The sequence below is a fragment of the Pollicipes pollicipes genome, unplaced genomic scaffold (assembly GCF_011947565.3).
Source record: "Pollicipes pollicipes isolate AB1234 unplaced genomic scaffold, Ppol_2.1 Scaffold_4881;HRSCAF=5763_pilon_pilon_pilon, whole genome shotgun sequence".
Classification (NCBI taxonomy): Eukaryota; Metazoa; Arthropoda; class Thecostraca; order Pollicipedomorpha; family Pollicipedidae; genus Pollicipes; species Pollicipes pollicipes.
Genome location: NW_023596576.1, coordinates 42,676,242 through 42,703,889, shown reverse-complemented (window position 1 = coordinate 42,703,889; position 27,648 = coordinate 42,676,242). Strand labels below are relative to the sequence as shown.

At 53.7% G+C, this 27,648-nt stretch overlaps 3 protein-coding genes across 5 annotated transcripts in view; 1 reads left to right on the top strand and 2 right to left on the bottom strand.

Moving 5' to 3' along the window:
* The window catches only part of Hs2st (Heparan sulfate 2-O-sulfotransferase), an 87,641-nt gene that overhangs the window by 37,714 nt on the left and 22,279 nt on the right, over positions 1 to 27,648 (top strand).
* LOC119101771 (trafficking protein particle complex subunit 10) lies at positions 972 to 19,886 on the bottom strand. Its single transcript, XM_037225194.1, has 25 exons — positions 19,747 to 19,886; positions 18,931 to 19,032; positions 18,075 to 18,289; positions 17,224 to 17,420; positions 16,700 to 16,842; positions 16,032 to 16,196; positions 15,471 to 15,600; positions 14,717 to 14,850; positions 14,396 to 14,529; positions 13,721 to 13,885; positions 13,200 to 13,432; positions 12,926 to 13,032; positions 11,964 to 12,067; positions 11,228 to 11,346; positions 9,720 to 9,878; positions 9,102 to 9,228; positions 8,505 to 8,621; positions 7,840 to 7,932; positions 7,295 to 7,483; positions 7,003 to 7,116; positions 6,420 to 6,533; positions 5,151 to 5,306; positions 3,998 to 4,178; positions 3,343 to 3,462; positions 972 to 1,311 (listed from the first exon to the last, which is right to left on the bottom strand). The coding sequence occupies exons 2-25, from the start codon at positions 18,971 to 18,973 to the stop codon at positions 1,151 to 1,153; spliced, it is 3,420 nt and encodes a 1,139-aa protein (XP_037081089.1). The 5' UTR covers positions 18,974 to 19,032; positions 19,747 to 19,886; the 3' UTR covers positions 972 to 1,150.
* LOC119101770 (H/ACA ribonucleoprotein complex subunit 2-like protein) lies at positions 20,523 to 25,041 on the bottom strand. Of its 3 annotated transcripts, none has more exons than XM_037225192.1 (4): positions 25,009 to 25,041; positions 23,673 to 23,846; positions 22,728 to 22,800; positions 20,523 to 21,249 (listed from the first exon to the last, which is right to left on the bottom strand). In XM_037225192.1, exons 2-4 carry the CDS (start codon positions 23,839 to 23,841, stop codon positions 21,018 to 21,020), a joined length of 474 nt encoding a protein of 157 aa, XP_037081087.1. In that variant the 5' UTR covers positions 23,842 to 23,846; positions 25,009 to 25,041; the 3' UTR covers positions 20,523 to 21,017. The 3 variants fall into 3 exon arrangements, with proteins under 3 accessions (XP_037081087.1, XP_037081088.1, XP_037081085.1); XM_037225193.1 differs by lacking the exon at positions 25,009 to 25,041 and adding an exon at positions 24,982 to 25,002; XM_037225190.1 differs by lacking the exon at positions 25,009 to 25,041 and adding an exon at positions 24,965 to 24,998.

The window sequence follows — 27,648 nt, the reverse complement described above, 5'->3', positions numbered from 1 at the left end:
ACAACTAGGACACACCACCACCCGATGAGGCGCACGCCAAGGTTTTGTGCACGCTCATGTTCACAAAATGGCAGCCCGCGCACGATGGAACATCCCACAGGCAGCAGCACAAAATAGTTTGGGCGATGCCTTCACAAGTAACGACAATGGAAGCACAAGAAACATGACGTCAGACATCTTTTCCGACCATCTCAACACAAAAAAGAAACTTGCGACATACTTCTAGCTTAAGTCAGTCAGCGACCTCCAACAATCAGCTGAGCAATAAACGACGGAAATACACCCAGAGTTGCAAAACGTGACTGTTAAAAAGTCACTTACCACGCTGTATTTCCCAAAAATTCGCGCAAAAGCACTTAAGATGGACGATAACAGTAAACGGAACATCAAAGCAGCATTCTTTTACGCTACAAGTGCCTGCCGCGATCGACGAAATTCATAGATTTCACGACATACACGAAAAGGACTCGGCATTCCCACACAGTAACAACGCAAGCTGAGAGCCACTTTACCGTCAGCTGTAGCGCGGCGGTACATCCATGGATTTAGAATACCATGTATATCTTACATATATCGACGAATACTATACGGCTCTCGTTTAGAAGGTTTTCCGTAACTCGGCACGTGCCAAAGGGGGCCCGACGAGATTCCCAGCCAGACTAAACAGAATGATGACAGGATTCCCGACGCCTGTCTCCCAAACCAGCTCCTGAGGCTGCCGAGGGGCTCGGATTCCAACAGCGGCCGCCCTGGACGGAGCCGGTCTCCCAAACTAGCCGGCCGGTCTCCCAAACCAGCACTTGAGGCTGCCGAGGGGCTCGGATTCCAACAGCAGCCGCCTTGGACGGAGCCGGCCCCCCCAAACCAGCCGGCCGGTCTCCCAAACCAGCCCCTGAGGCTGCCGAGGGGCTCGGATTCCAACAGCAGCCGCCCTGGACGGAGCCGCCCCCCCCCCCCCCCCCAAACCAGCCGGCCGGTCTCCCAAACCAGCACCTGAGGCTGCCGAGGGGCTCAGATTCCAACAGCAGCCGCCCTGGACGGAGCCGGCCCCCCAAACCAGCCGGCCGGTCTCCCAAACCAGCACCTGAGGCTGCCGAGGGGCTCAGATTCCAACAGCAGCCGCCCTGGACGGAGCCCGTCCGTCGCTGTTCTAGGTCAGCGAGCTGTCCGTGGCGGAGGAGGCCGGACCGGGCGCCGTCGCCGCCAGCACGTGCACCTGCTGTCCGCGCGAGGCGCTGTACACCTGGCCCACCGCGAACGGCTCCAGCCTCGGCAGACCAGACCCGGCGTTCAGCAGGCGGTTGGCCGGCTCTGCCGCACACAGGAGACGGACACGGTCAGAGGTGACACACAGGAGACGGACACGGTCAGAGGTGACACACAGCAGACGGACAAGGTCAGAGGTGACACACAGCAGACGGACACGGTCAGAGGTGACACACAGCAGACGGACACGGTCAGAGATGACACACAGCAGACGGACATAGTCAGAGGTGACACAGCAGACGGACACGGTCAGAGGTGACACAGCAGACGGACACGGTCAGAGATGACACACAGCAGACGGACACGGTCAGAGATGACACACAGCAGACGGACACGGTCAGAGGTGACACAGCAGACGGTTACAGTCAGAGGTGACACACAGGAGACGGACACGATCAGAGGTGACACACAGCAGACGGACACAGTCAGAGGTGACACACAGGAGACGGACACGATCAGAGATGACACACAGCAGACGGACACGGTCAGAGGTGACGCACAGCAGACGGACACGGTCGGAGGTGACGGACAGCAGACGGACACGGTCAGAGGCAACACACAGCAGGCGAGCACGGTCAGGGATGACACACAGCAGACGGCAGCGGTCAGGGGTGACACACAGCAGACGGACACGGTCAGAGATAACACACAGCAAACGGACACGGTCAGGGGGGGGGGGGACACGGCAGACAGACACGGGCAGAGGTGACACACAGCAGACGGCAACGGTCAGAGGCAACACACAGCAGACGAGCACGGTCAGGGGTGACACACAGCAGACGGCAACGGTCAGGAGTGACACACAGCAGACGGCCACGGTCAGGGCTGGCACACAGCAGACGGGCGCGGTCGTCGCAGACGACCGACAAAAAACGACAAAACAACAAAAAACGACAAGACGGCAAAAAACGGCTGAATCCGAGTGGCACACAGCTGCGGACCAAAGCCGGCCCGCACCCAGCACAAGACCGGGGCCAGCGGCGCGCTTAGTAGAGGACCAGGGCGGGGCCCGGACGTCTGCATCCACGCTCACGCCATGGGGGTGTACTGTCGTTTTTGTATCACCCATGGAGGGGGGGGGGGGGGGGGGTAGCGGCACTGCAGCCACGAAACAGTGCATGCAAAACAGCCAGCCAAGCAGTGGACATTTATCGTCAGCAGGGGTGGATGATAGCTGTTACTTTCTGGAGCTTGTCACGGACTAAGAACGCGAACACGGGGCCGTCGCAGTGAATTTTGGCAGGTGAGAAAATAATTGCAAATTTACTTTCCAGTATTTCTGCCACACTTCACCCAAATTTTACGCACCGGTTCCTAAGCCCGAGATATTGCAAGATGTGTGTCAATGTGGCACAATGTCACAGCCCTCATGCGCTGCACAGATTCCTGCTCTTGCTGTGTGACAGGTGTCAGACATTCTATATGTATGCACGCTAATGCATGCCATACTGCATACGTAATGGAATGTGTTATTTACTGTGTCACACATGTCATATGTTTATACGGAAGGTGAGTCACATAATGGTAGGGAGACGTGACCCACGGCGGGCACGCAACTCGGGGACGCCGTGGAAGATCAGAGTAGGGACGCAGCAGCGGAACGGACCAGGGACACCGCGGAAGGTCAGAGCAGGGACGCAGCAGCAGATCGGACCAGGGACACCGTGGAAGATCAGAGCAGGAACGCCGCGGAAGATCAGGGCACGGACGCAGGGCAGATCAGACCAGGGACACCGCGGAAGACCAGAGCCCGGACGCAGGGCAGATCAGACCGGGGACGCCGCGGAAGATCAGAGCACGGACGCAGGACAGATCAGACTGGAGACACCGGGCCAGATCAGCCCGGGAGGCGGCGACAGCGTCACTCAGGACAGCCGTGGCAGCGCTGCCCGGAACCGTGGCGGCGCCGCTTCAATTTAATTTCTATCAATCAACTAATGGCAAGCTTCACTTCAATCGTCACACAGCCAGAGCGGGTGGACTTTAAGACATTTCGAGCGAACAGCAGCAGCAGCAGCAGCAGCAGCTGCGTACTCGGCGTCCGGCCTGGTCGGCAGGCGGGCAGCGGGGGCGCACCTTTGTTGGCCGGTATGTACCGGCTGAGCCGGACGGTCGGCAGCGGCAGGAAGCCGCCCGTCAGCGGCATCACCTCCAGCTGCAGCGAGTGGCGCGTGTCCGGGCCCATGTTCAGCACGCCTGTCACGGAGAGAGGATGAGCGTGGGCCACACAGGAGGCGCTGACTGCGCAGCAAGGCGGCGTGGGTCACTGGTCATCCACAGTCTGTCAGTGTGATCCTTCTCTTCGGATAGGCAGACAGCGGCCAGATGCCTTAAAATCCTGGTCCAGGAAGCCGAGCCGTCAAAGGTCAAGACTGCCTTTTCCTATCACTTGAGGAGGGGGGGGGACCTTCACAGGTCCTGGGTTAGAGTCATTTTACGCGGAGTGCATTAAGGTAGTGCTCAAGTTCACTCACATTACGCATCCAAATGATTGGTAGAACTTCCTTCTTACAGTGATGCAAGGTCACGAATGCGCCAAATCAAGTGTCCACCTCAAAGTAATGTTAGCACACCTTTTCCAGTGCACCGACGTCAAACAAATCACAACACAGGTGCGAACGCTCGAATCCATGACAGGCGCGCACACCAGCCTCGCATGTATTTCACAAGCTCCCGGCCGGGGCTGTCTAGGTCACACCAGGTCACGACACAGCGCGGGCAGCCCACTGACCTGAGCTGCGTCCGCAGACGGCCCACATGTTCTGGTCGGCCAGCACCTCGTACATGACGGCGCGCAGGTCGGCGCAGCTGTCCTCCTGCGTCACGGTCACGTGCAGCTGGCAGATGGAGCCGGACCGGCAGAACTCGGCCCCCTTCAGCGGCTCCATACGGCACGTCACGCTGAACAGCGTCTGCGGCACGGGCGCGCGCCAGCCGTCAGCTGCCATCAACGAACGACAGCTCCGAGCAGACCCAAACGTCCCCATAGTCTAACCAACAGCAAGCTACGTCAGGAAGAGGACAGCAGCGTCTGGTAATTTCAGCTGGCATTCTAGGGTGCTTTTTGCACAGTTTGCATTGAGCACTGCAGTGCCCATGACACCAGTGTCTAGAAGATAGCACAGGACTGTACCGATCCAATGAGGGTGACGACAGATTAGTTTAATTCTCCGACGACGCACGAACCCAGCCAAAGCAGCGAACCATTTACATACAAAATACTTACTGTTGCGTTGATCACGGGATTCGCAGCGTTACATGAACATATACGTACATTCAACCTTTGACCACACATTGACCTGTTTCTACATCCTTTTCAAACGAGCTGTCGGTCCTATCTCAGGCTGAGCCCTGCGCAGCCTCGTCCGTCTCGCTCAACAGCCCCGAGCCAGAACCACTCGGAGGGCGGCCCATCACGCCAGCGTTCCAAAATTCATCTCGTATGTTGTGCAGGATGTAAATACAAACTCACCATACCAGAATCTTGGCTCTCCGGCGACCCCGCACGCCATTGGCAGGCGCTAATCCGTCGCCCTTTGACCCCGGACCCGGACATCTGACCTGTCCAGACCATTTGTCAAGCTTGAGGCGCTTGGATACTGGGCTAACAGCAGCCTCGTTCGATGCTGATTGGCCGATTTTGAGCAAGGGCAGAGGCGACAGGCTCTGAGCCCCAATCCGGGGTGTAATAGCATGAAAAATATCGACATCCATGCCATCCAAGGGGCCGAATATTGGAACGCTGCCACCGCGCTGTCGCCGGCCGCACGGGTGGTACGGACTGTCTGGACGCCGCGCGCCGGAGCCGCAGAGATCACCGGGGCCGCGCCCAGAAGCCCCTCGGCTCGACCGCAGGCCGCCAGCTCGTGCCGGCGCCGACTGACCCTGTAGTCGGCGACGGTGAAGTCGAACTTGAAGCGCTGCTTGGAGTCGGCGTCCACGGCGCGGTAGTCGACGCAGAACTGGGCGCGAACGGGCGGCGTGGCCTCGTCCAGGCCCATCTCCCAGAGGTAGGAGACGCTCCGGTCACTGCACACCACCTGCAGCAGACACCGGTCGCTCAGCCTCACACCACACCCAGCCGCTCCACCTCTCAGAGGTAGGAGACGCTACGGTCACTGCACACCATCTGCAGCAGACACCGGCCGCTCAGCCTCACACCACACACAGCCGCTCAATCTCCCAGAGGTAGGAGACGCTCCGGTCACTGCACACCACCTGCAGCGGACACCGGTCACTCAGCCTCACACCACACACAGCCGCTCAATCTCCCAGAGGTAGGAGACGCTCCGGTCACTGCACACCACCTGCAGCAGACACCGGTCGCTCAGCCTCACACCACACACAGCCGCTCCATCTCCCAGAGGTAGGAGACGCTCCGGTCACTACACACTACCTGCAGCATACACCGGTCGCTCAATGTCACACCGCATCAAGCCGCTCCATCTGCCGCGGAAGACCTGGATTGGTGACATAGGGGGCTTTGTGTGATGTGACCCAGTTAGACGCTTGGTTCTATTCGGCCGGTTTCACCTGCTCGAGATTTCGACGTCAGCCGGTTGCAAGCAGCCCTCACCAGCACATTACCGTATGATATGTCTATGCTCAAAAATGTCCATGTTTAAAGACTCGGTTCGAACGTTTTGAATGGAAATATTTTTGGGATGCGAGGCACACTAAGCAGTGCTCGTTGCGCGAGCCCTGGCCATCATCCAATCGTGAAATGTCGGGTCAACGGCAGAATATGATGTTTATTATATACACAATTATAAGTTTAACGTACCGCAATGTTTGGTAAGGTTCGCATTGCCCTATGGCGTCACAAAATCCTAAGCACTAAGCACTGCTGTACTGCTGCACTAGCACTAGTACTGCTGCTGCCACTGACTGCGGTCAGTGGCAGCAGCAGTCAAGGGCAAACAGCGAATACCTTAAACCATCCCAACTCAACCAGGGTGGGTGGATCGGAACGCTCGCTCTAACCCACTGACCTATCCGGACGGACAGACGGACGGACGGACGGACGGCTATTAAAATAATGATTGCGGCTATTGACGGCTGTTGAAAAATTGCTGCGTGGGATAAAAGTGTACTGAAAATGCAGCGGAAATATGTCTGCGCCCCACAATCCTCCGGAAGCGGGTGTAACTCACCACGCTCTCCGCGTTGGCGTTGAGGGAGGTGAGCGTGACTGGGGCGTCGTTGATGACGACAGCGCTCGGCTGCGTCAGCTCGAACGCCGTCGTGTTCAGGCCGTGCATCATCACCTGGCGGCGGCGGTGGCGGCGGCGGCTCGGGTCAGGTCAGCGGTCACCGTGCTGGCCCACCCAGCCACCGATCAAAGCCCGCCATCGGCGGATCACTCTACACAGCGCTCACAGCACCCTATGAGTGAAACCGAACAAAAAAATACGACGCAGGACGGCAAAACTAGATAGCCCCAGTTCTTGATATCCCAAGCGGTGCAAACATGATCCGTGAACAGACAGGGGCCATCGGACAACTGGGAGACCTTTCTGCAGTGCGTAAGTTCCTACCCTAATTCCCAGTCTGTCCCCGACTGCCGGGCGCTGGTACTATGCGGTCGTCGCGGCCAGAAGTCAGCAGCCTCCGGCCGATCCGCGGCCGCCGGCCCACCAAGCGCCCTTCACCGTTCGCGCGGCGTTGGCGGCCGAAGGCGGCTATCACGCACATACACTGCGGGTAGGAAGGCGCCTGCTTGGCCAGGCATCTCACCTGAACAAACTTCCTGACTTGGGCCGTGTGCAGCCTGAAATTGACGGAGAAGGGCAGCAGGAAGTAGAGCTCCGCTTCCACCGGTAGCGAACTCCAGGGACAGAAGATGTTCACCTGAAAACCACATCAGCATCCACATCACGTTTCACGCTGTCCTTTTGTTATAAAAAGTGCACGTTTCGACAAAAGATCCCAGTATCTCCCGCACCACCTCACGACGGGGCATCATCATTCATTGCGAGATCTCGCAGCGGATCCGCGTGCGGGCGGTGCGCCGCCGCCGTCTGCTGACCTTGTGCAGCAGACTGACGCCGTCCTTGACGTGCGCCAGCTGGGAGAGCACCGACACAGGCAGCGTGACGGTCTGGAAGGCGGCCAGCGGCGGCAGCGGCAGCTCCAGCTGCTCCACCCACTGGTCGGCCGTAGTGTCCGAGCGGCGCACGGTCAGGCCGCGGGAGCACTGCAGCCGCAGCCGGCTCGCCTGGTGACCCAGCCCCGGTCAGCCCACACACACGGGCAGCACCGTCGCGTGGGGACAGCGGGTGCCCGACCACTGGTCGAAGAAATATACCGCTGAGGGTCGCCCTCACTTTAACGCATGGAGACAACAGCACCCGTAGACAAAATATGCGTCCTACTCCGCACGAGGTACAGCTTTCTGAGAACTGGGAGCATGCGTCAGTCGGCTAACCTATCCTGTGTACGTAAAAGTAAACGCAAACTCTCAACCAGCCAATGGCAACATTTCTGACGGCGGACAGTGGCCCCAAACACGTCCCGACGGCCGTCCGTCCAGCTACGCCAGGTGGGACACGTGACCCAGCCGGCATTGCTCACCTGGGTCATGGGCTCGCTGCCGCACGCCACGGCCACGGTCATCTGCTGCACGGTTCCGGCCAGCAGGTCGGGCTCGGCCTTGTTCAGCGACACCTGCCGGCGCCCCGTGCGGGGAGGAGCGTGTCGGCGCGTCCCGTGCGTGGGAGGTGCGTCAGAGCGCCAACAGACGGCGCCGACAGGTGGCGCCAGCGGCAGGTGGACGGGCAGCGCAGCAATACAGCTCAGCCCCTCAAACGACAGCTCGCGGTAACAACTGACGTGGTAAGGAGGCCAACCGGGTTCGTAGCTCCCGTCAGCTCCCCTTCTCCGGGCTCAAGTTAACGGTTTGGCTTCTAGTCGCATTGAGTCTGCAAGACAATGAGTGCACATTCTGATGCAGTCTTACAAGCTGAGAAATGTCTGAAGAGCATGCAGATCTGATGCTGCCCCCGCCCCTCCCCCAACGCACTCAAGACATGGTGGCAGCCTGTTTACATCAATGGGATATGTCTAAACCAGCTCGCAGAAACTTTTAGACCGGTCCCGGTTGGGTCCAGCCTTCCTCGTCTATCATTTTCCTCCATGTCATCCCTCGGACTCTAACTTATGTACAAATATTACATAAATAGAGGAGCGGTAACTAGGGCGGCCGCCGAACAGCCAGCTACCAGGAAGCATGACCCGACCTTGTGCGGCGACGACTTGACGGTGAACCGGAGCGCGCGATCCAGCTCCACCATCAGGTCGAGGGAAGTGCAGCGGAACTGCAGGTGCTGCACCACGAACGAGCCCGGGCTCTCCATCTGGGGGCGGCGTCCGGCCGGCGTTACAGCACGCTCCGACGGCAGGTCGCCACATGGCCGGCCACAACACCGGCCACACGGCCGGCCACACGGCCGGCCACAACACCAGCCATACAGCCGGCCATATGGTCGGCCACAACACCGGCCACACCGCCGGCCACACCGCCGGCCACAACACCAGCCATACAGCCGGTCACAATACCGGCCACACCGCCGGCCACATAGCCGGCCACACGGCCGGCCACAACACCAGCCATACAGCCGGCCATATGGTCGGCCACAACACCGGCCACACAGCCGGTGACACCGCCGGCCGCAGGGCGTCGAGTGACGTCACGGGCCGATCATCGCGGCAGCGAGATCAGCAGCGCCTGCTGCCAGCAGCGCCAGCGCCTGAGCGGCGGCCTCCCGGACGGTGCAGCACTCTGAGCGGCGGCCTCCCGGACGGTGCAATCCTCCGAGCGGCGGCCCGGCTCTCACCTGCCCGGCCAGCGTCAGCCGGTTGGTGCCCGGCTGGAGGGTGACGTCCCGCTGCTCCAGGCTCACGTCGAACGCGCCGGCCGGCAGCTGGCCGCGGCGGCCTACGCTCGGCTGGCTGTCCTTGCGTCTGCCGGGCACACAATCCGTCCGGTCCCCAGTCACACGGCCGAGCGGGCTCCTCTGACGTGCTCCCGTCTGCCCAGGAGCGTCTGCTCAGAGGGCTCACGTAACCACCCATCTTCCGTCTGTCCAGGAGCGTCCGCTGGGCGGGCTCACGTAACCCTCCAGCGTCTGCGCAGCCGGGCGGACCCACGTGCACACCCTGACCACGAGACCACGGCTCGCCCGAGTATTTTTTTACTGACACCACGAGAATGGCGCTGGAAGGAACTCACATAGCAAAGCGAAGAGCAAATATGACGAGTGAGTAGCCATTTTAGACAATTGCTCATTCGGGTAACTATGGAGTGGATGGCATGCCGAATGGAGACGTCAGTGCAGTGTGACGGACAGGCGGCTGCAGTGTCACACACGTCGCACCTGCCACGGGACGGTGCGAGCTCACCCAGGATAACATACGAACGTGATGAGGCCGCCGCCGGCGCACGCATGGCCCACCTCAGCACCCGGAGCATGTTGCGGCAGATGAGCGTGGCGGCGCTGAGACTCTTGTCCTGTTTGTACTCGATGTTCTCCTCCAGCTGGAGCCGGTCGTCGGCCGGCCCTAGCAGGGCGGCAGGTGAGTCGGGCCGCTGGCCGGTGTCACGGCGGGATGACCTGGACGGGACAGATGAGGTCACACACCGCGTCACGACAAGATGACCAGGACAGGTCCGGCGAGGTCCTGCACCGCGTCACGGAGGGATGACCTGGACAGGTCAGACGAGGTCATGGATCGCGTCACGGAGGGATGACCTGGACAGGTCAGACGAGGTAACACACCGAGTCATGACAAGATGACCTGGACAGGTCAGGCGAGGTCACACACTGAGTCATGACAAGATGATCTGGACAGGTCAGACGAGGTCACCCACCGCGTCACGGAGGGATGACCCGGACAGGCCATACGAGGTCACACACTGCGTCATGACAAGATGACCTGGACAGGTCAGGCGAGGTCATGCACCGCGTCACGGAGGGATGACCTGGACAGGTCAGATGAGGTCACACACCGGGTCACGGAGGGATGACCTGGACAGGTCAGACGAGGTCGCACACCGCGTCACGGCGAAGACCTGGACGGCGCGACAGACACGTGACACACCGCTCCGGTGGACGGCAGAGATGCACGCACGAAACAGACTCGTGCTGCACGCTGTGGCCCTAGCGTCACGCCTTATACGGAAATTTTGAATCCGTGACGTATTTTCAGACCTTCACGTGTGCGAACATCGAGGGTGTCGCAAATTGTCCTGGCAGCATATAGCTGCTTACTCAGCTGTACGTTCCAAGCGTTTTTTTTTCTCCTGTTATCTTTCAAGGCGATAATGGCTTCCATTCAGTGCTCCTACGCAGCATTTTCGCTTTAGCTACGCTATATTACCACACGAGCGTTGCATGCTACAGCGCTTTTGACCCTTGTCACCTTCTTCCCACGTGGTGAACGTTTCAAGCCGAATGTTTTCACAATGTCCGTGACGCTGACTTTCCCGATTTCAGGCTTAAGGACGCCTCATTGGGGCACGCATTTTGACCCATAAAACCTACCACTAATGTGACGTCTACAGATCTTTCAAAGGACGCCCTTCACGGATATCGGTGCGGACAACCATTCTACAGACGACAAAATCTTGCCAGGTAAGCAGTTAAAATCCGTTAGTTGAGCAAGCATCTTTAAATATTACATACTTTATATAGGCACTTGCATGCATACAAGTTTCTTTTCGCTAGCCAATGGCACATTGCAACATTCGTCCGACACGACACTAACAGCAGAATATGTTCAGAGCGTCATAATCAAAACAATGCACACCACGCGATGCATTAAAAGTTCTCGAACGGTCTCCAACATGCTATGGACTGCCGACGCCAGCAACTCGCACGGCTGGCGTCTGGTGCAGGCGGCGCTGGCTGACCGCAGCCCCAGGCGGTCAGCGCTGGCCGGCGTGCGGGGCGCCGACACTGACCCGGAGCTGGACGTGCTGGCCGAGCTGGTGTTCCTGCTCAGCTGCTCGGGCGGCTCGGCCAGCTGGACGTCGGCGTGGCACGACTGCAGCCGCAGCGGCACCGGCAGGCGGCTCTCCACCTGCAGCCGGCGGCCGTCAGGTGACGCGCACGCACGCACGCACGCACGCACGCACGCACGCACGCACGTACGCACGCGTGTACACCACCCGTCCACGGTGCACAAACGTGTACATTCGCACAAACACAGCGGCCTTACCAAACACGGCATTATTACACAGCCCGCGTAGTAGACTCAGGTCACGCGGCATTACAAACACAGTCACGTATGCTGTCTGATTGCGCTCACCCACCGTATATCTAAACTAATCCAATTGGCGTCTGGGCTGTCATGCATATAACTAGGACCGCAAGCATAATGAAGTAACTTAAGTCTGGGGCCTCAAGCCTGCATCCAATTAATTGGTTTAAATGGAAAGCCATGGATGCTGACACTAGGCCCGACATGTCCCGCAGACAGTCCTTGTTCAGATTAATACACGCTTCAGATCGGAAACACGTGATCTGGCAACACCGGTCTCGAAGGAGGAGGGGAGGGGAAGGGGGCGGGGGCGTCCGCGACGTCCGTTGAGCCGACAGTCGCCCCAGCTGTCCATTTCCTTATCACTAAGTGGCTGCAGCGGACGCCGTGGTGCCCCCCCCCCCCCCCCTTCAGTGCCACCCGCCAGCGTCACTCACGTCCAGCACGACCTCGACCCGGGCGCCGGGGAACGGCTCCCGGTCGGGCTCCGACAGCCGCACCGCCCGCACCAGCAGCAGGTCATCGCCGGAGGTCACCACACCTGGCGCGGCAGAGCACGCCCCGTCAGTCGCGGCGCACGTGGCGTTCAGGGAACACACGCTGATCATAGGAGATGTTCCACATATCAGCTCATTGATGCAGCTAATGACACGCTATTGAGTTACTGCAACAGTTTAAAACGGCATACGCGGCCATATGGTGAGGTGGAAACTTTTTCAAATTGCGTGCAGCATCAACGTGAAAAACGTACGAAAAAATCAGACATTTTATTAATTGATAATTATCACAGCCTTACTAAGAACTTACTTGGGATTTGACATTAAAGGATCAAGGTTATGATAATACACCAGTCAATAGAGGCTATCGAATAGCAAACGTGCCACAGAAATATACCGCATATTTTATACCAGCACAGCATACCCTGGCAACTATAAACCAACACCATAAAATGACATTTCAAGCACACAATATCTATATCAGATAAAACGATTGTCCACACCTTTCCTATATAGGACATGCTTTCATTTACATCTTTGTTGGCAATGCGTATGTTAGCAACTAGCATCACGTAGAAATGCTTCGGGTAGCTAAACCAACAATCGACAACAGGCCAAATACAACGCGGATATCCGTTCGACGTGTCATGCGGGAGCACGGTGCTGGAGTCACACAAGCCCTGAGAATTGAAAAGGGCACATTTAAAAGACTGTCAACCTTTGTTAAGCTTTAACAGGAATGCTTGCAGAAGTGAAAATCTTGAAAACGAGATGCTGTTCCACTCGCTAAATCCTTTGGACGCGTACAAGGTAAGATGAGTGCGTCAAATTCCGAAACCCGGTGTGTGGCATAGGAAGCGACTGAGCAAGAAAAAGTGAAGATCAACCGGACTGAAACGTACGGGTTTGTTTGGTAGAGGCTATATCCACCAGCTGCTTGGCGTACTGCAGCCTCGCCTCCTGGGCGACATCCTCCCTCCCTGCGATCATGGCGCACGTCTGGGTGTACCTGAAACGAGCCGGTCAGCAGCTGTCACAGGGCGCCGGACGGCGGATGCGCGCCACGCTCACCAGCAGCGCGCCGGCTGCATGGAACGATAGAGGCTGCCACGTATCAGCATTCAGTATCTTCCCTCCCACGCCCGTGCGTGATCTGGCAGCAGCGCTGGCGCTTACCTCTGGTGGTCGTCCATGATCTGGTAGCACTGTGCCAGCTGGAGCAGCAGCTGGGCGGTCAGCTGACCCCAGCCCTCCTCCTGGTACGTCTTGAGCGCGTCCGTTAGCAGGGAGGCGGCGTGCGCCGCCTGGCCCAGACGCAGGTGGAACGTGGCCAGCTGGCGGCCCACCAGCCGCGCCGAGCGCAGCCGGCCCATGTGCTTGTACGTGCCCATCGCCAGCTCCGACAGCTCCTGCCGCCAGCCCAGCGCAGCGCTCAGCGGCGCCGCCATATCCCCGACACGTTCAGCAGTGGGGTGGCACTGTCTATGTCTATGTGAAGGACGCGCGACGGCGAATTTCAGATTCATGACAGATTCCTTAGAAAAATGAGCAACGCGCCTGTTTTTCTTTTTTGTTTTGCGCGGCCGACAATCGTGCACGCACCGAACTCAGTACAGCTCCACCTTACGAATGACCGTCGCCGAAATCCGTGCGGCCGCCGAGGCGGGTCCTTCCCGCGGGGCGAAGCCGCCACTGACCAGGTAGCAGTTCTGGAAGGCGTCGTGACTGGACAGAGCGTCCTTGAGCTTGTCAGCGGCTGGCGAGTCGCCCATGCCGGCCGACAGGGTGACCATCAGGTGCAGCTGGGCCGAGGACGAGCGCTCGCCCGGCAGCAGACCGCACAGCTCGCCCAGACCGTACAGCTGCCGGCAGGCCACAGTGCGCTGGCTCGGCGAACAGTGGCGGCGAACACCAGGGCACACGTTGGTGGTGACCGAGACCGCTGCCACTCCAGCGCATCAGCAGCCAGCGGCGGCAACGGAGACCACCCCAGCCACATGGCACGGGTTACCGGACTTTGAATATCCTCGGGAACGTATTTCTGCCGTTCAGTGGCAAAAAGGCCTCAGTGACATCAGGTAAATTGTTCAGGTTTTTTACGTTTCTGCACATTAACCAAAATTTGCTTAAGAAGAAACTACAACAGCTTTTGAACGCAGCTGTTTCCCAAAGTTTTGACTTGACATCGCAAGATGCAGTTGATCGAGGTACATCGAACGGCAATAGCTAAATCTCCAAAGAAAAAAAATGGCGGTTGGGGCATTTTGTCTTCGGCCGGCAGATCACCCAGACACAAAGCGAACACAAGGCCACTGCTATACTCATTGTCAGGGGGCGCGCCGCGACCTGCCATCGGGTCCACCGTCCTGTACCTTGAGCCGAGCCTGGTCATACAGGCTGGCGGTGTAGACGCCGACGGCCTCCTGGGCCGCCGTGTCCGCCGGGATCTCGCTGCAGATGTCCAGCACGTTCATGCAGGTGCCGAACGCCCAGCAGGCCAGCCCACCTGCCGGCGCGCAGGCTCAGCTCGGGCCGCAAGCGATGACACACCACTGACAAATAACCAGCGCGAGCAGCTTGAGAGGTCAGCAGAGGCTGCTGCGAGTCTGCAATGTCATCAGCGGGCCCCCCTCCAGCACCCAGCGTAGGGGCCCAGCTTGCCGGAGCACCAGCGGCCCGAGGCCGTGGCTCACCTGGCTGTATCTCCAGCTGCATCAGGCGCAGCTCGTTGATGGTGTTGAAGAGGAAGTTGAGCGTGCGCTGGGCAATCTCGGCAGTGCGGTCCAGCGCCTGCAGCAGCACGCACTGGCGCGCGTACAGGTAGTTCCTGCCGGGCGACAGACTGTCGTAGTGGCCACACCGGGACAGCGCTGACCGGCGGGACGCGGCCCCCGGACGCGCGCGGCTGGAGAGAGGACCGCATCGCTCGAGTTCGAGTGCTCTAAGCGTCACGCCACAGGGAAGAGAGGCGAAGAAAGTGAAAAACACCAATGTAGAACAGAACACAACATGAAGCAGCAAAGCCACGGACTCAAAGATCGATCAATCATTATGAGAGCATGCCAATGAAGAACTTGATGACTTTACACCGAAACCTTAGGAATCATACGGTCTCAAATCATGATAACCAGCCACAGATCATAAGGCCATTACGGGCGACGGCCGGGCAGATGTTTATGAGTGGCAGCGGGACGACTGTACGCAGCGCCCGGCCGTGGCCGCGGGCCGCTCTCACTGATACAGCGGTCAGAACGGGACCGACGAGCGGCGGCACCAAGCCCTTAACACCGAATGGTCAATGCTGAGCACACTTCATAACCCAGCGCCACCATAACACCGCAGACTGCCGGAGCCGCCTAGCTTGTTACCTGCCCCGCCGTTATTCTAAAGCCCAGCGAGCGTCCCCACCCGGGCCCTCGCTCTCCCCGGTAGCTGGCGGTCACGTACCGGAAGGCCAGGAGGGAGACGCTCTGGTTGCGGATGGCGTCTCGCACGGCGTCCGAGCAGCTGGCCGGGACGGACAGGCCGTGCCACTCCGTCACCGGCTGCGAGAACGCCTCCAGCCAGCGGGGCGTCTCTGCGGCGTACAGGGGCACGTGACGCACGGTTGGAGCAGCCGTCAAGGGTGCTCGTTGTGGTGCACAGACGCAAGCGGCACATGCGGCCCGGACAGGCAGCCAGTGCCCCGTGGCTGCGGCGCACAAGTGCGCATGACATGCGTCACTGAGAGCCACAGCCTCCAGCCGGCGGCACGTCTGTGGCAAACAGACACAAACGATAGACATGGCTAAGAGGGCCCACCTCCCATCACCCATCCTGATCTGCTATTAGTCAATGTAGCGATGGGGCATGCATGGGGATGTGGTCTGTAACCTCTCGGCAACGGGCGCGCGTCTGACGCCGCCTTTCCGATGTCGTCCCGATCCGGAGCCGCTCCGTGAGGCGCAGTCGCCTCGCCCGGCGTGAGGCGTCAGCCGGTGGGTGGCTCGCCCCGCAGAGGGGACGCACCTCCGGCGCAGGAGTTCAGTATGAACTGCGTGAAGAGCGCGTCCAGCTCGTCATACTGGACCAGCGCCTCGTCGCAGAGACCCAGCTGCTGGAATACGAACGCCAGCTCCTCCTGCAGCGGGAAATAGGCGCCGAAGCTCCAGTTGGACGAGGTCCGTTTCTCACCTGGAAGAGGCCGTAGCCCGCTGTTAGTCACGAGCCACAGAGGCGTGGGAGCTCAAAGCACGCGGAGCTGTCGGAGCAACATAGCTAAAGGCAGCTGCCGTCAATTCAGACACATCCACCCACAACGTCTACATCTTCGTATCAGACTCTGAACCGATATCGCCAAATATAAACTTTTCACTTATGATCCAGTGAGCATCTGCTGAATCAAAATTCATATATCACGTGTTGATGCATAACTATAGTCTGGTTGGCGTGAATCGCAACCGAGCAGAGCTCCACGCGCTGTTAACTGCAGGCAAAATGACAAAGAAGTGCAGGAGTCCACAAGATTCTTTCAGTCACTTCGGTAGCATTCCAATCGCTTCAAGTCTTCGACCAGCCTAACGGAGGCATGCGGCAACGCACGTCCCCACAGCGGACGCGCACTGCCAGGCGCTGCCTGACGCCCGGGAGCGGCCGCGGCCCCAGTGGGCGGCCGAGCGGATGGGGATGGCACTCACGTTGGCTCCGCATGGCGTCCTCGAACCGCACCAGCACGCGGTTGAAGCCGATCAGCAGGAAGTGGCGCAGCTTCGTCAGCAGGTTGTGCAGGGAGCCGGCGGAGCGAGCATCGGTCTTGGATGGGTCCAGGAGCGTGACGCACCTGGCCGGAAGAAAGCATGGCGTACGGCCAGTCAACGGGCATGCGTGGAAGAGTGTTGCGATGAGGGGCGATGCTTTCAAACGCACTGTACGTTCTTAGCACTGGTGGGAACACAAACCCTTGTGATCTGGTTTTTGTCTCGTCCAGCGCTTGTCTGTGCTGTCCTATCCCATCCACCTCATCGACCCCGTAAATCATCCACCTCCTGTCTGTCATATGCTTCGTTACCAGTCTCCTTTACCGTTGAGTGACACCTGTCTCTTGTGTCCTACCTCCCGTCTTTTCTCGTCAGTCCATCCTTCCGTGCTCTTCCCTCCACCTGCTCCCCAGTCTGACCCGTAAGCCCGTCTCTCGCGCGTCTCGCGTCCGCCCGGCCCTCACCTGTCGCCGTGCTTGCTGTTGATGTCGGCCTTGACCTTATCCAGCACCGAAGAGCGGGGCAGCAGCTTGTTGGCCTTGCTGCGCGCGTCCGCTGCCTCCACCACCACCACCAGCCAGTCGACCACGTTGTGTTGCCGCAGCATGGCTAACCACGACTGCAGCGAGTCCCGGGTCGACGACTTGTACGTCTCGTTATCCTGAGGACCAGCCAGTTGTCAGTCGGCAGGCGTGCTGATACGCGACGTCCGCTCCCGTCACCCAACGCACAGACGAGCTGAGACAGTGTGAGGCACAGGAACACACCAAATATTAGTGTAACGATTTACCCGGGGAGATTGGAGTGAATCGCAGGATGCAATTGAGTTTTTGAAAAACAAAAAAAACAACGTTGCGGAACGTTACGGTTTCATGACGAAACTCTGGCATTGCCCCGAGATTTCACGACCGGATGGTGGCGCCAAGGCTTACAAAACAACCACAGCTTGGTGGGATGGTAATTTTAGAAATCCATCCAATAAGAAGCTCAGAATAAACCTTAAACATAAAGAATCATCCACTGCAGTTAAGTCTAGGTAGGTTATGCAGTTAGATGAGCACATAAGTCTCACATATGAACTGGTGGCAAATCATTTGTAGTGATGCCTGGACAAAGCACAGCAGGCTGGAAAGTTCTTTTTGAAGCTGTTCTGATATTAGGTGTGCTGATATATAAGCATGTTGTTGACTAAAATTACTGTAGCAGTTTTGCTGATTACAGCTGCATCCTAACACACGGTGTTAATTAGAAGGTTGAAAAAGCACAAATGTCCCGACCACATGGTACAGCAGGCAGCATGCCGGAGAAAGCTCACCGGGCAGTCGGTCCAGAATGTGTGCAGGCAAGGCCGGCGCACCAGGGTGCTCATGTCGTCGGTGAGCGTAGCCTCTGAGCACGGCTCGAAGGTGGCCTCCAGGGTGACGTGGCGCGGCGGCCGGCCGTAGCTGCGCCGCCACTCCACCTCCTCCTGTGGCAGGCCATGCACCAGGCTGTTCTGCAGCAGCCGGAACACCTGTGGCTCGCCGGCGTCTGCGAACAAGGCAGCTGTTATGCGGGGTGGACCACCACACTGGCCTGCGTCTGTGGACAGGCCAGTTGTTATGCAAGGTGGAACACTGCACTGGCTGGTGTTTGCTGAGGTTGTCAGTGACTGGATTCAGGGTCTCAAACATCTCTATGTGTGTCTTGGGAATGGTGAGCATAGGCGTGTGCACATGTGGACAAGGTAGGTGGTGCGTGAATGTGTGTATGCATGTGCTAAGCAGTCTGCATGCTTGTGCATTTGTGCATATGCACATGCTGATAGGCTGGAGTGCTCTTGGTATGAGCATGTATCTAATGAGCAAAGACACTAATATGTCACAGCTGAGTTGGGTCCTGAGGCTGGAGCATAATAGTACACTTTGACTTCAGAGCATCTTAATAATGATGATGCCACACATCCTTGGTGAACCTTATAAGAATGCCATAAGGATAATTCTAGTGCATCTCTCTTTGCCATGGAATCAATACAGCTACCTGCTGCCAGTCTGCACAAATGCTCTAATGTTAAGTATATTTGGCTACTCAGGAAGCATGATGTAATGACAGGAACAAAAAGATGTGGAACTACAAATGAAAAGCTTACTTACCATGTCAACACTACAAAACATTAGAACAAGTTAACTTACAGGTGATAACAGGCTTTCTTCCTCTCTCTTCCATTGAAGCCATTCTGGGTTGTGGGCTCAAAAGATCCACAGCTTCACACAAAATGGCTGGATGGCATGGTGCTGAAAACAAAGTTACCATTACATGACAATTCAAAATGATAACAAGTGTTGCTGCCAAAAAAGACAGCAATAGTAACTACTAACAGCAGTGGAACAGCACTGAAAGTCACTTGAGAACACTTGGAATTCTGCATCACCTTGATAAAAAACCATTTGTAAGATTAGTTAACTAGGCAAGGAAAAGGAAATACAAGCTAGGGAGTTGTGACCTTTGATACAAATGCATCACATGCAATTTGCCTTAGAAGGAAGCTGGATTAAGACTGATAGGTAGTAGCCTTTGCCACATTCAATCTTTTCCTCACATGGAATAGGTCTAACACAAGCTCTTTGAATCAATTTTTATAGCTGCAGATATAAACAATATCACACACATCATAGGCTAAGAATATTAACTACAGAACACATTTATTATTGACCTAACTATTGATTTACCCAATACCATAGAGATTAAAGGAGTGTGGGCATTTCCTCAACTTCAACTGGGTGCATGTCAACAGTTTTCTGTATTTCATTTAAAGATGTCATGGACAATCCTCAATCTCTTTCACTACCCAACTCTTATTTAAAAAGTATTTCAGTGCATGTGAGAATTCCCCGCCAAATTCGACTGACCACTTGTTTATTTGTTCTGGACCCCCCCCCCCCCCCCCCCGTTTTCCAGACCAGCATTGAGGGCTGACCTAGGGAAATTAGTTAAGTAATCAAACTTACCATTTACAGGAGCTCAAAATGCATATCCACACGCTCTACAAGAGCCAGGTGCAAATTATACGTACGGTACGGGGAAGCGCACTGAGACGTGCTGCACCAAAGATTAATAAACAGCAAAATCCGGGCGTAGATATTCTCATATCCCACCACAGCTTTTTTATTCACCTACTTTCTCTGTCAGATGTGCGCAACATTTGTGTCGATATGGAAGCCCATAGCCGATGCTGCCAGATTCCCTGACCTCGCTTGTGAAGCGACCCAAGCAACTCCTCGGACCGCACCGATATGAAACACACACCTTACCTTACAAACGCACCTATAAACAACGGTCGGTCCCGCCTCACCGCATCCGAGTTGCACGTCGCGAAAACAATTCTGGCATTTCGCTCGACATTGTGCCCGAAACACCATTTATGAAGCGCTAGCATAGCTTCTGAGTTTGTCATCTTGTGAAGTTCATCGATCTTCTTGCAAGGTTATTGAAACAACGTGTATGTCTTAGGCCTCTCTCTCCCTGGTGAAGGTCGAGGTGCCGATCTGCTACAGTTGGGCGCTGGCGACCGACTTCCACGCGGCGCACAAAACTGCATGTTTGCGAATGCGTGACAGCTGCCTTGCATGCGCATTGCACAAGGGACGACTGATGTAGCCCGTCAATGATCTTCGAACCTACGACCTCAAAACTATGAGACGAACACCACGCCACTTGTTGTGAAGGTGTACCCAATGCACGCTTTTTTCGAGTTCACAAGTAACAGGAGCCGTTGCATGCGAGCGATGGTCTGAAGTGTTTATTTCTTTCAACAATCCCACCACATCCTAGCAAGAGCGGAGTCAATGATAATGGAACACATGTATTCCGAAGGATCCAAGCAGGCACCGTATTCAGTGTTTTGAGCTCAGACAACGCCTTTACCGTTTGGCGTCAAAAAGCGAGACGTGACACAGACCCCAGAGACATCAAGCCTGCGGTTAGCGGCAATCGGGGCATAGCTCACATTACTTTCTATCCACTTAAATGGTGGCGAGATGGTCCCAGTGCTGCTTCAGACCCAACGGGGTTATGACAGCACGAAATCAGACGCCTTGTGCTCTATGGCTGGTTCCAGACCACAACAGAACGCCGATCGCCGCAGCCGCCGCCTACACCGGTCCGTCACGAGTCACTTGACCGCAGCCACCACCCACTGGACACTGCCTCAGGTCATGGGTAGCGGAGGGGAGGGGGCGGCACTTCATCACACGCCCCTTCCCCACGCCCTCGACACGCACTACACGGGGATGGGGAGGCTATGGATCTCCTCTGAGCACTCCTGAAAGGCTTCGGTGTAGTCGTCGTGCGGCTGGATCAGCGCCATAATGCAGCCCTTCTTCCGCCCCAATGCTGCGCCAATGTCCTCCTTGCAGGGCACGTACACGTAGGGAATCGACTTCTCTTCGCACACCGCCGGCAGGTGGCACATGATGTCCTCCGGAGTGACGTCACCGGCGAACACCACGATCCTGGCGGCGAGAAATAACGCACAATGTCGATGGTTGGTTTACACCACAAGACCTTCTTTGCGCCAATATAAGAAAGATAAAATCAAAAGTAAAATATGTCGTATATACTTTATCGTATATATTATATATACATTGTATAAATATATATATATATATATATATATATATATATATATGCACATATATATATATATATATATATATATATATATATATATATATATATATATATATATATATATATATATATATATATATATATATATACATAAAGCTGTGATATATCCATACACATCAACTGTGCGAATCATTATGCTGCCGTGAAATTGCGCGGAATCGGATATGTACAAAAATTGGTGAATTCCTCCCCACCTCACGGTGATGGTCTTCTACAGCGATCATGCATCTCGGGGAGTAGTGCAATAGGGGAGTGCAAAGCATCCACAGCCCTATGCGTCGCATAATTACTGTCTTTCCTTGCTCTCGTGCATGAGACTCCAGCATCGTATTATAGCCGGGCAAGACGTAGAAAACAAAAACAGCACAGAAAACACAACCCAGCATTATTCCTTCACTAACCCTCAGCAACGTTCAGGGAAGCTGACCGCACATCTAAGACGCACAGTCCCTTTCCCCACCCTTTCTGCACATTATCTCTTCATTCCATGCCGCCCGATCATGGGTTCAAGAAGCTATTCGGCACACACTAATACAAGCCACCGGACCACCACAGAGTCCAGCCCCGTGCCGAGCGTCCACCGACTGTACCGTCACTGCAGCTAACGTATGTTAAATGTCCTGTACTTCTGGTTCACGCTTCTTTCTCATCATATTGCTGTGGGACTAACCATTTAGTCAGCGCAACTGTGTGGCATTGGAAAGTTGCTTACTTTTTGTATATCTACAGACATACACACAACATGGATCACACAAAAATTATATGTGTGTATGCATGTATGTATGCATATGTATATACATATATATATATATATATATATATATATATATATATATATATATATATACATTTGTATATTGTGCTTCATTTTTGGCCCATGACACCATATCCAATGCTATGAAATACTGTTGTCATCTCAGGAATTGTGCACAAATGTTACATGTATATAACAGTTCACAAGAAACCACACAAATAATGTGGAATTTTGTCAGTTACCAGCATATCTATGCGCCATTGCTGAGCCCAAGGCTTTAAAGATGGACAGATCTCTGGGCATACAAAATTGTATCGGATAATGCTATCTGCGCGCAAAAAGTCCTACATCCAATCTGCAAGCCTGCTGAGGGCATTTGGTTTGGTTGGCTCCCTCTGAATCCATGGTTTACTTACAGCACTATTTTGAAGCAGACATCAAGCTTTCCTTAAATGCCCATGTCACAGATGACAAGCAATATGCTAAAGATTGCAATCTAGGAGCAATCAATGGCACCCCACACATGACATTGCCAACATCACTCACCCTGTATCTCCTTTCCTGAGCCTTGTTTGAACATCCTTCAGTCCATTTCGAACTTGGCCTTTGTGCTTGTTGCCTGCAATGCAGAGGCATGCAGTCACATGCAAATAAAGTCCCTCAAAATGACAAAACCAAGAAAGATCTTTTCATGGCATTACTTCCAGCAAGGCATGGATGGTGCAGTCTTCTTCCTAATATTTTTCAGTCAGATGCCCTGTATGGCTTGCATATAAACATATATATATAATCTAATATATAATATATAATCTAATCTATATCTATATCTATACCTATATCTAATCTATATCTATATATATATACACCATTTGTTTTGATTTAATCATATTTCACAAACAACACAGGATAAAACCATTAAACACACATGTGCACAACAGCAATGCATCAATATCAAAATCCCTGCAAACAACACGACATTGGTGTGATCCTTCTGTTTCTGTGCATCAGATAGTCATTCACTCAAAGTATTAGGTTCTCTAGAAGGCACTGAGTGACATGCTTCAAAATTTTCCCATGGGGAAAATATGATGCATGTCTTTGCATTCTTTAAAGCTTCAACTTAAAGTCTTAGTTAAACTTCACAAGTAGCCTGGTGAAATCAGATGATGAATATGCATTAAAAAACAGACAATTGAAAAACTTGGTAGGTACCATAACCCTATACACACAGCAGTTTGTACTCATTCCTGCAAAAGCAATGTGGCCAGCAGCTGGCTACTATTACAGTCACATGCCATCACCTCGGTATATCACTGATGATCCCAGTCAGTGGGCTGATGTAACCTTACTAGGAAAACAACCCATAATCTGAGAAGTCATCTCCCATCCCCAGAAAATTCCACCACATTTTGAACCATGACCAAATTACTCCCTAACAACCAATCACATCAGTACAAAGCCATCAAATGACTACAACACAATACTGCATACCCTTCTTTATCATCTTCATCAGTTTCTTGGCAAGCTTCTTTGAGGCCATTGGTTTGCAGATGCGGTTCACAAATTTCAGTTTCTCATCATATGACAAACCAGACTCAGCCTGTGACACATCCAGACCTTCTTCCGCTGCCTCTGATATGCTTGAGCGTTTCTTTCCCATGCTTGCTGAAAGGCAAGAGTACATGCAGATAAGTCAACAATAAGTCCACTTTTAAAGGTTATGATTTATGTAGTGACCTCTGACCTGACCTAATGCCACCATGTCCTGGAAAGTACAGGTTATAGACTATGATACATTAGTTTAATAGTTTTGTATGGATCAATCCAATGGGTTGAAACTTTTGAGCAAGGGGTTGTCCCCAGCTAATTTTGGAAGTTACTAGCCTTGTAGGTTGATATTTGACCTTGGCCAGTGCCACCATGTTCAGAAAGGGCATATTATTAATCATGGCACACAAATTTTTGTGTAGAAGTTACAAGAACTAATCAATATTTGTCCTTTGAACATAGATCAATGCTCAGCCCTAGTGCTCCCCTTTGAGTCATAGCAATGGCAAGTGCACAGATGTGTGGAGAAATAGCAAATAGATGACAGCATATAACTGTACAGAGCTGGATAGCAGAACCACATTTGACACCTAAGCACACTGCATCCTGTACTAGAAAGGAACTTTGTAGGAATGTAAATATCATTCAAATTCCATGTCCTTCATTCATGCCATTTAAATAAAATGTCTGACCAGTCAAACAAATATGCAGACTGCACACAAAGCATGGCCAAAAAAAATGTCACAGGAGACTAGCATGTGGGCCAGTCTGCAAAAAATCCATTCAATGATCCAAAATGCTTGCATGATATCAGTGCACTGAACCTGTAGCATGCATGCATTAAGCTTGTTAGAGGCAAAGTCGTTTTCATCAATCAAATTTTTTGCTTGTTGAACTGAGAGATTTTTGCACACAACTATGTTCTTAGCATCATAATCTCTCAAAACATGGACTCTTATAGGCATTTTGTGCTAAAATTGGAAGTTACTGTGCCCTCAGATCAGGCCTTTCGCACATATGATGTGCGTGCACTAAATCATTGTAGGGATGTCAATATTACGGAGAATGTGTCCGGTGCAACTTGTGTATCCTGCAGTCCGGCACGTGGATGACACCCGAACAAGACGGAGTCCAACCCGGTGGCGTGGCGCCCATCAACCGCGCGGATGTATGACAAAAATTTTGACGGTCCTTTAACCAATGCCTAACTGGTTCCCCTCATTAACTTTATTTACCGCCTCGGGGCCCCCACCTCACTCCCACGCTCGACTCAGCTCACCACGTGTATTTCTAACGTCAACGGAGCACACGACGCCTCCAAGGATAGTAAAATACCTCAACGGCCTAGCTCGCCTTATTATCACAGGATGGCATGACGTCACCGGTACTCTAAACAGTAGCAGATAATGCCGCGCTCCTGTCACCTTTATTACGCGTTGTGGAATCCAAATCAAATTAATGGCGTAAAAAGGATTTCGAGAATGCTTATTTTGAAAAGAAAACCATTCCAAGGTAAGCGTTACTATCCTTGGGAAAAGGCCCACGGAAGACAAACCTTTGGTAAACGCGAAATGGGACCCAAGATGACAAGAAAATGTGATGTCCAAAAGAAAGGAAGAGCATCCATCATTATAGCTCCTTTCATGGGGGCGTTTCTTGCTTGAGCGAGCAAGAGGGGTCAGACAGATGAGCTTATTTTACCGGACGGGGAACTTATTTTACCACGTTCTCCGGATGCCAATCGAGTACCAAACGCTCCGGTGGGGCTCAATTATTTGACACCCAAAAATTTGGCACATGCTTTTATTTTACCACTGACATCAAAACGTAAGAGAGATAGAGACATCCAATTTGTAGGCTGAGTTCGTCTAAATATGACACCACTTATGTTAAGAGTTAAGGTTCCTAGGCATGATCTTTAGGACAAATAAGGTCGAACGAGATTAACACGCTCCAGGGCGGCCGCTTGGATACCTTTCGCTCGGGTGGAGGGGGGGGGGGGCAATTTGACCCTGAGTTCTCAGGAACTAGGTGAGCTAGAAGCACCAAATTTACAGGGTGAATAGGCCTGTGCCTGAACTCACTCAGGGCAAAGTTTGAGGTTCCTAGGTCATGGCTTGGTCAAATAAGATCAAGCAAGGGCAATTTCCGGGTTGGTCTCCAAAGTGGCTCTCACAACCCAGATACCTGCTTTAAGCACAGGCCCACACGCTCATTCAAGGTAAATGACCTTGTTTGACCTCTCTAAGGTCATGGTGACAAAAATCACACCAGACTGCTATGAGTTTTGCATTTGAATAAGCGACAAAGATAACACCAGGCAGAATGTTTCTAAAAACAAAGTGTTGACCTGGGTCATTTTAGGTCAGTGACCTATTTTGAATTTTAAAAAATGCATTGAAGATGTATAATGTGGTTCCTCTTATCAACAAATTCAAAATGAGCACCAGAAACTACCCCCTTACAGCAAGCCCTAGAGTAATGAAACAGATTGGCTTTGACCTTGGTCTGGCCTTCAAAACTGACTTAAAGTCAATGGAATTTGTTCAATAAATTGTTATGCTTGCATAAGAAAAGCGTCCCAGAGATGTATGGCCCCGTACAACACTTCGTTGTTGCATCAGACTGAAAAATTCCCTAGAAATCGACTTTGCATAATCCATGGCCTGACTTTGACCTGTCGTAGGTCAGCGACCTTACAATATACATCTTAATGCTTACACCAAACGATCCACTATTGCCATGTCTACAGCTATGCAAAATTTGGCGCGACTGCGTCTTGCCGTTCTGAAACCATTTTGGAAAAAACTTTGAGGATAAATTTGACCCCCAACCCGAGCGCGTGTTAAACTGATTGGTATCCGAAGCACCCTCATGCCCCTACATGCACCTGCCTTGACTGTATAAATACCTGTTCTAAGCAAATGGTCAGGTGTGGTTATTATTAGTTCAGTGACCTTATTTGACCTTTAGGAGGTCATGGAGACCAAAATTCTGAAAGGATGTTTTGATATTAAAATATGAGCAAGCGTCAAAGATTCTGCTACCCGCTACGTTCTCGAGCAAACAACGTTGATCGGTGTTAGAGCCAGTGGCCTACTTTTACCTTTACGAAGCCCATGGAAGATGGTTGTTGCAGTCCGTGCTATCAACAAACTAAAAATGAGTATCGGAAGTCACCCCATGAAGTTCTCCGTTGAAAAGCAGGTACGCTTTGACCTCGGTCTAACCTTCATACCTGACCCAAGATGAATGTCGTTCGTTGCAATCTTGAATTCAGTTGTCTAGTTGTCTAAGAAACTATCTCATAGATGTGTGGCCTTGTCAGCCACTCCATCATCGTATTCGAATGAACGATTCTCTAAACCTAGTGCCGACATACGGGCGTAATTACGTACGGATAACGAACGAACGTATTCGAGACGTACGGATCACGTAGTCCCGCAACGCGTATTCTGTGTGTCAGGGATGGAATGACCTGATGATGTGCAGACTGTGCTCTGTCGTGTCCCGAGCACGCAGCATGATGCTTTGTGGAATATCGCCACGAACATTGCCACCAGGTGCACGCAGCCGCAGGGCGTGTTCGCGCAATTGAGAGTGGCCTGTACCTTCAGATCGAGAGGGGCTCGCAGACGTATGTTTTTTGCGGTGAGTGATGAGGCAGGGTGGGCCATCGGGTGCCTGGCAGCTCCGTATTAAGAAACTTCTCACTGTAACCCACCAAACGATTTCGCCCTTTATGGTATAGTTTGTTGCTTTGTTTAACCCCTTGCCTGTTGTTTTTGCCTGGCGGTGCGAACAACCACGACTGTCTATACCGGTAGGGCATTCACGCATTTTCTGTTCGCTATTCATACGGCGGTGTAAGAGTTGTAACTGGTACGTTTCGCATTCTGGGATATTTTCCTCTCGCTTT

Excerpts from the sequence above, each read along its gene's own strand:
- LOC119101771 (XM_037225194.1), bottom strand. The coding sequence starts at position 18,973 with ATGGCTTCAATGGAAGAGAGAGGAAGAAAGCCTGTTATCACCT. Across the intron at positions 7,484-7,839 it reads GCAGCGAGCCCATGACCCAG|GCGAGCCGGCTGCGGCTGCA; the intron begins GTGAGCAATGCC and ends CTGGGTCACCAG. Across the intron at positions 1,312-3,342 it reads GTACATACCGGCCAACAAAG|AGCCGGCCAACCGCCTGCTG; the intron begins GTGCGCCCCCGC and ends TGTGTGCGGCAG.
- LOC119101770 (XM_037225192.1), bottom strand. The coding sequence starts at position 23,841 with ATGGGAAAGAAACGCTCAAGCATATCAGAGGCAGCGGAAGAAGGTCTG. Across the intron at positions 22,801-23,672 it reads GATGAAGATGATAAAGAAGG|GCAACAAGCACAAAGGCCAA; the intron begins GTATGCAGTATT and ends TCTGCATTGCAG. Across the intron at positions 21,250-22,727 it reads CTCAGGAAAGGAGATACAGG|GATCGTGGTGTTCGCCGGTG; the intron begins GTGAGTGATGTT and ends TCTCGCCGCCAG.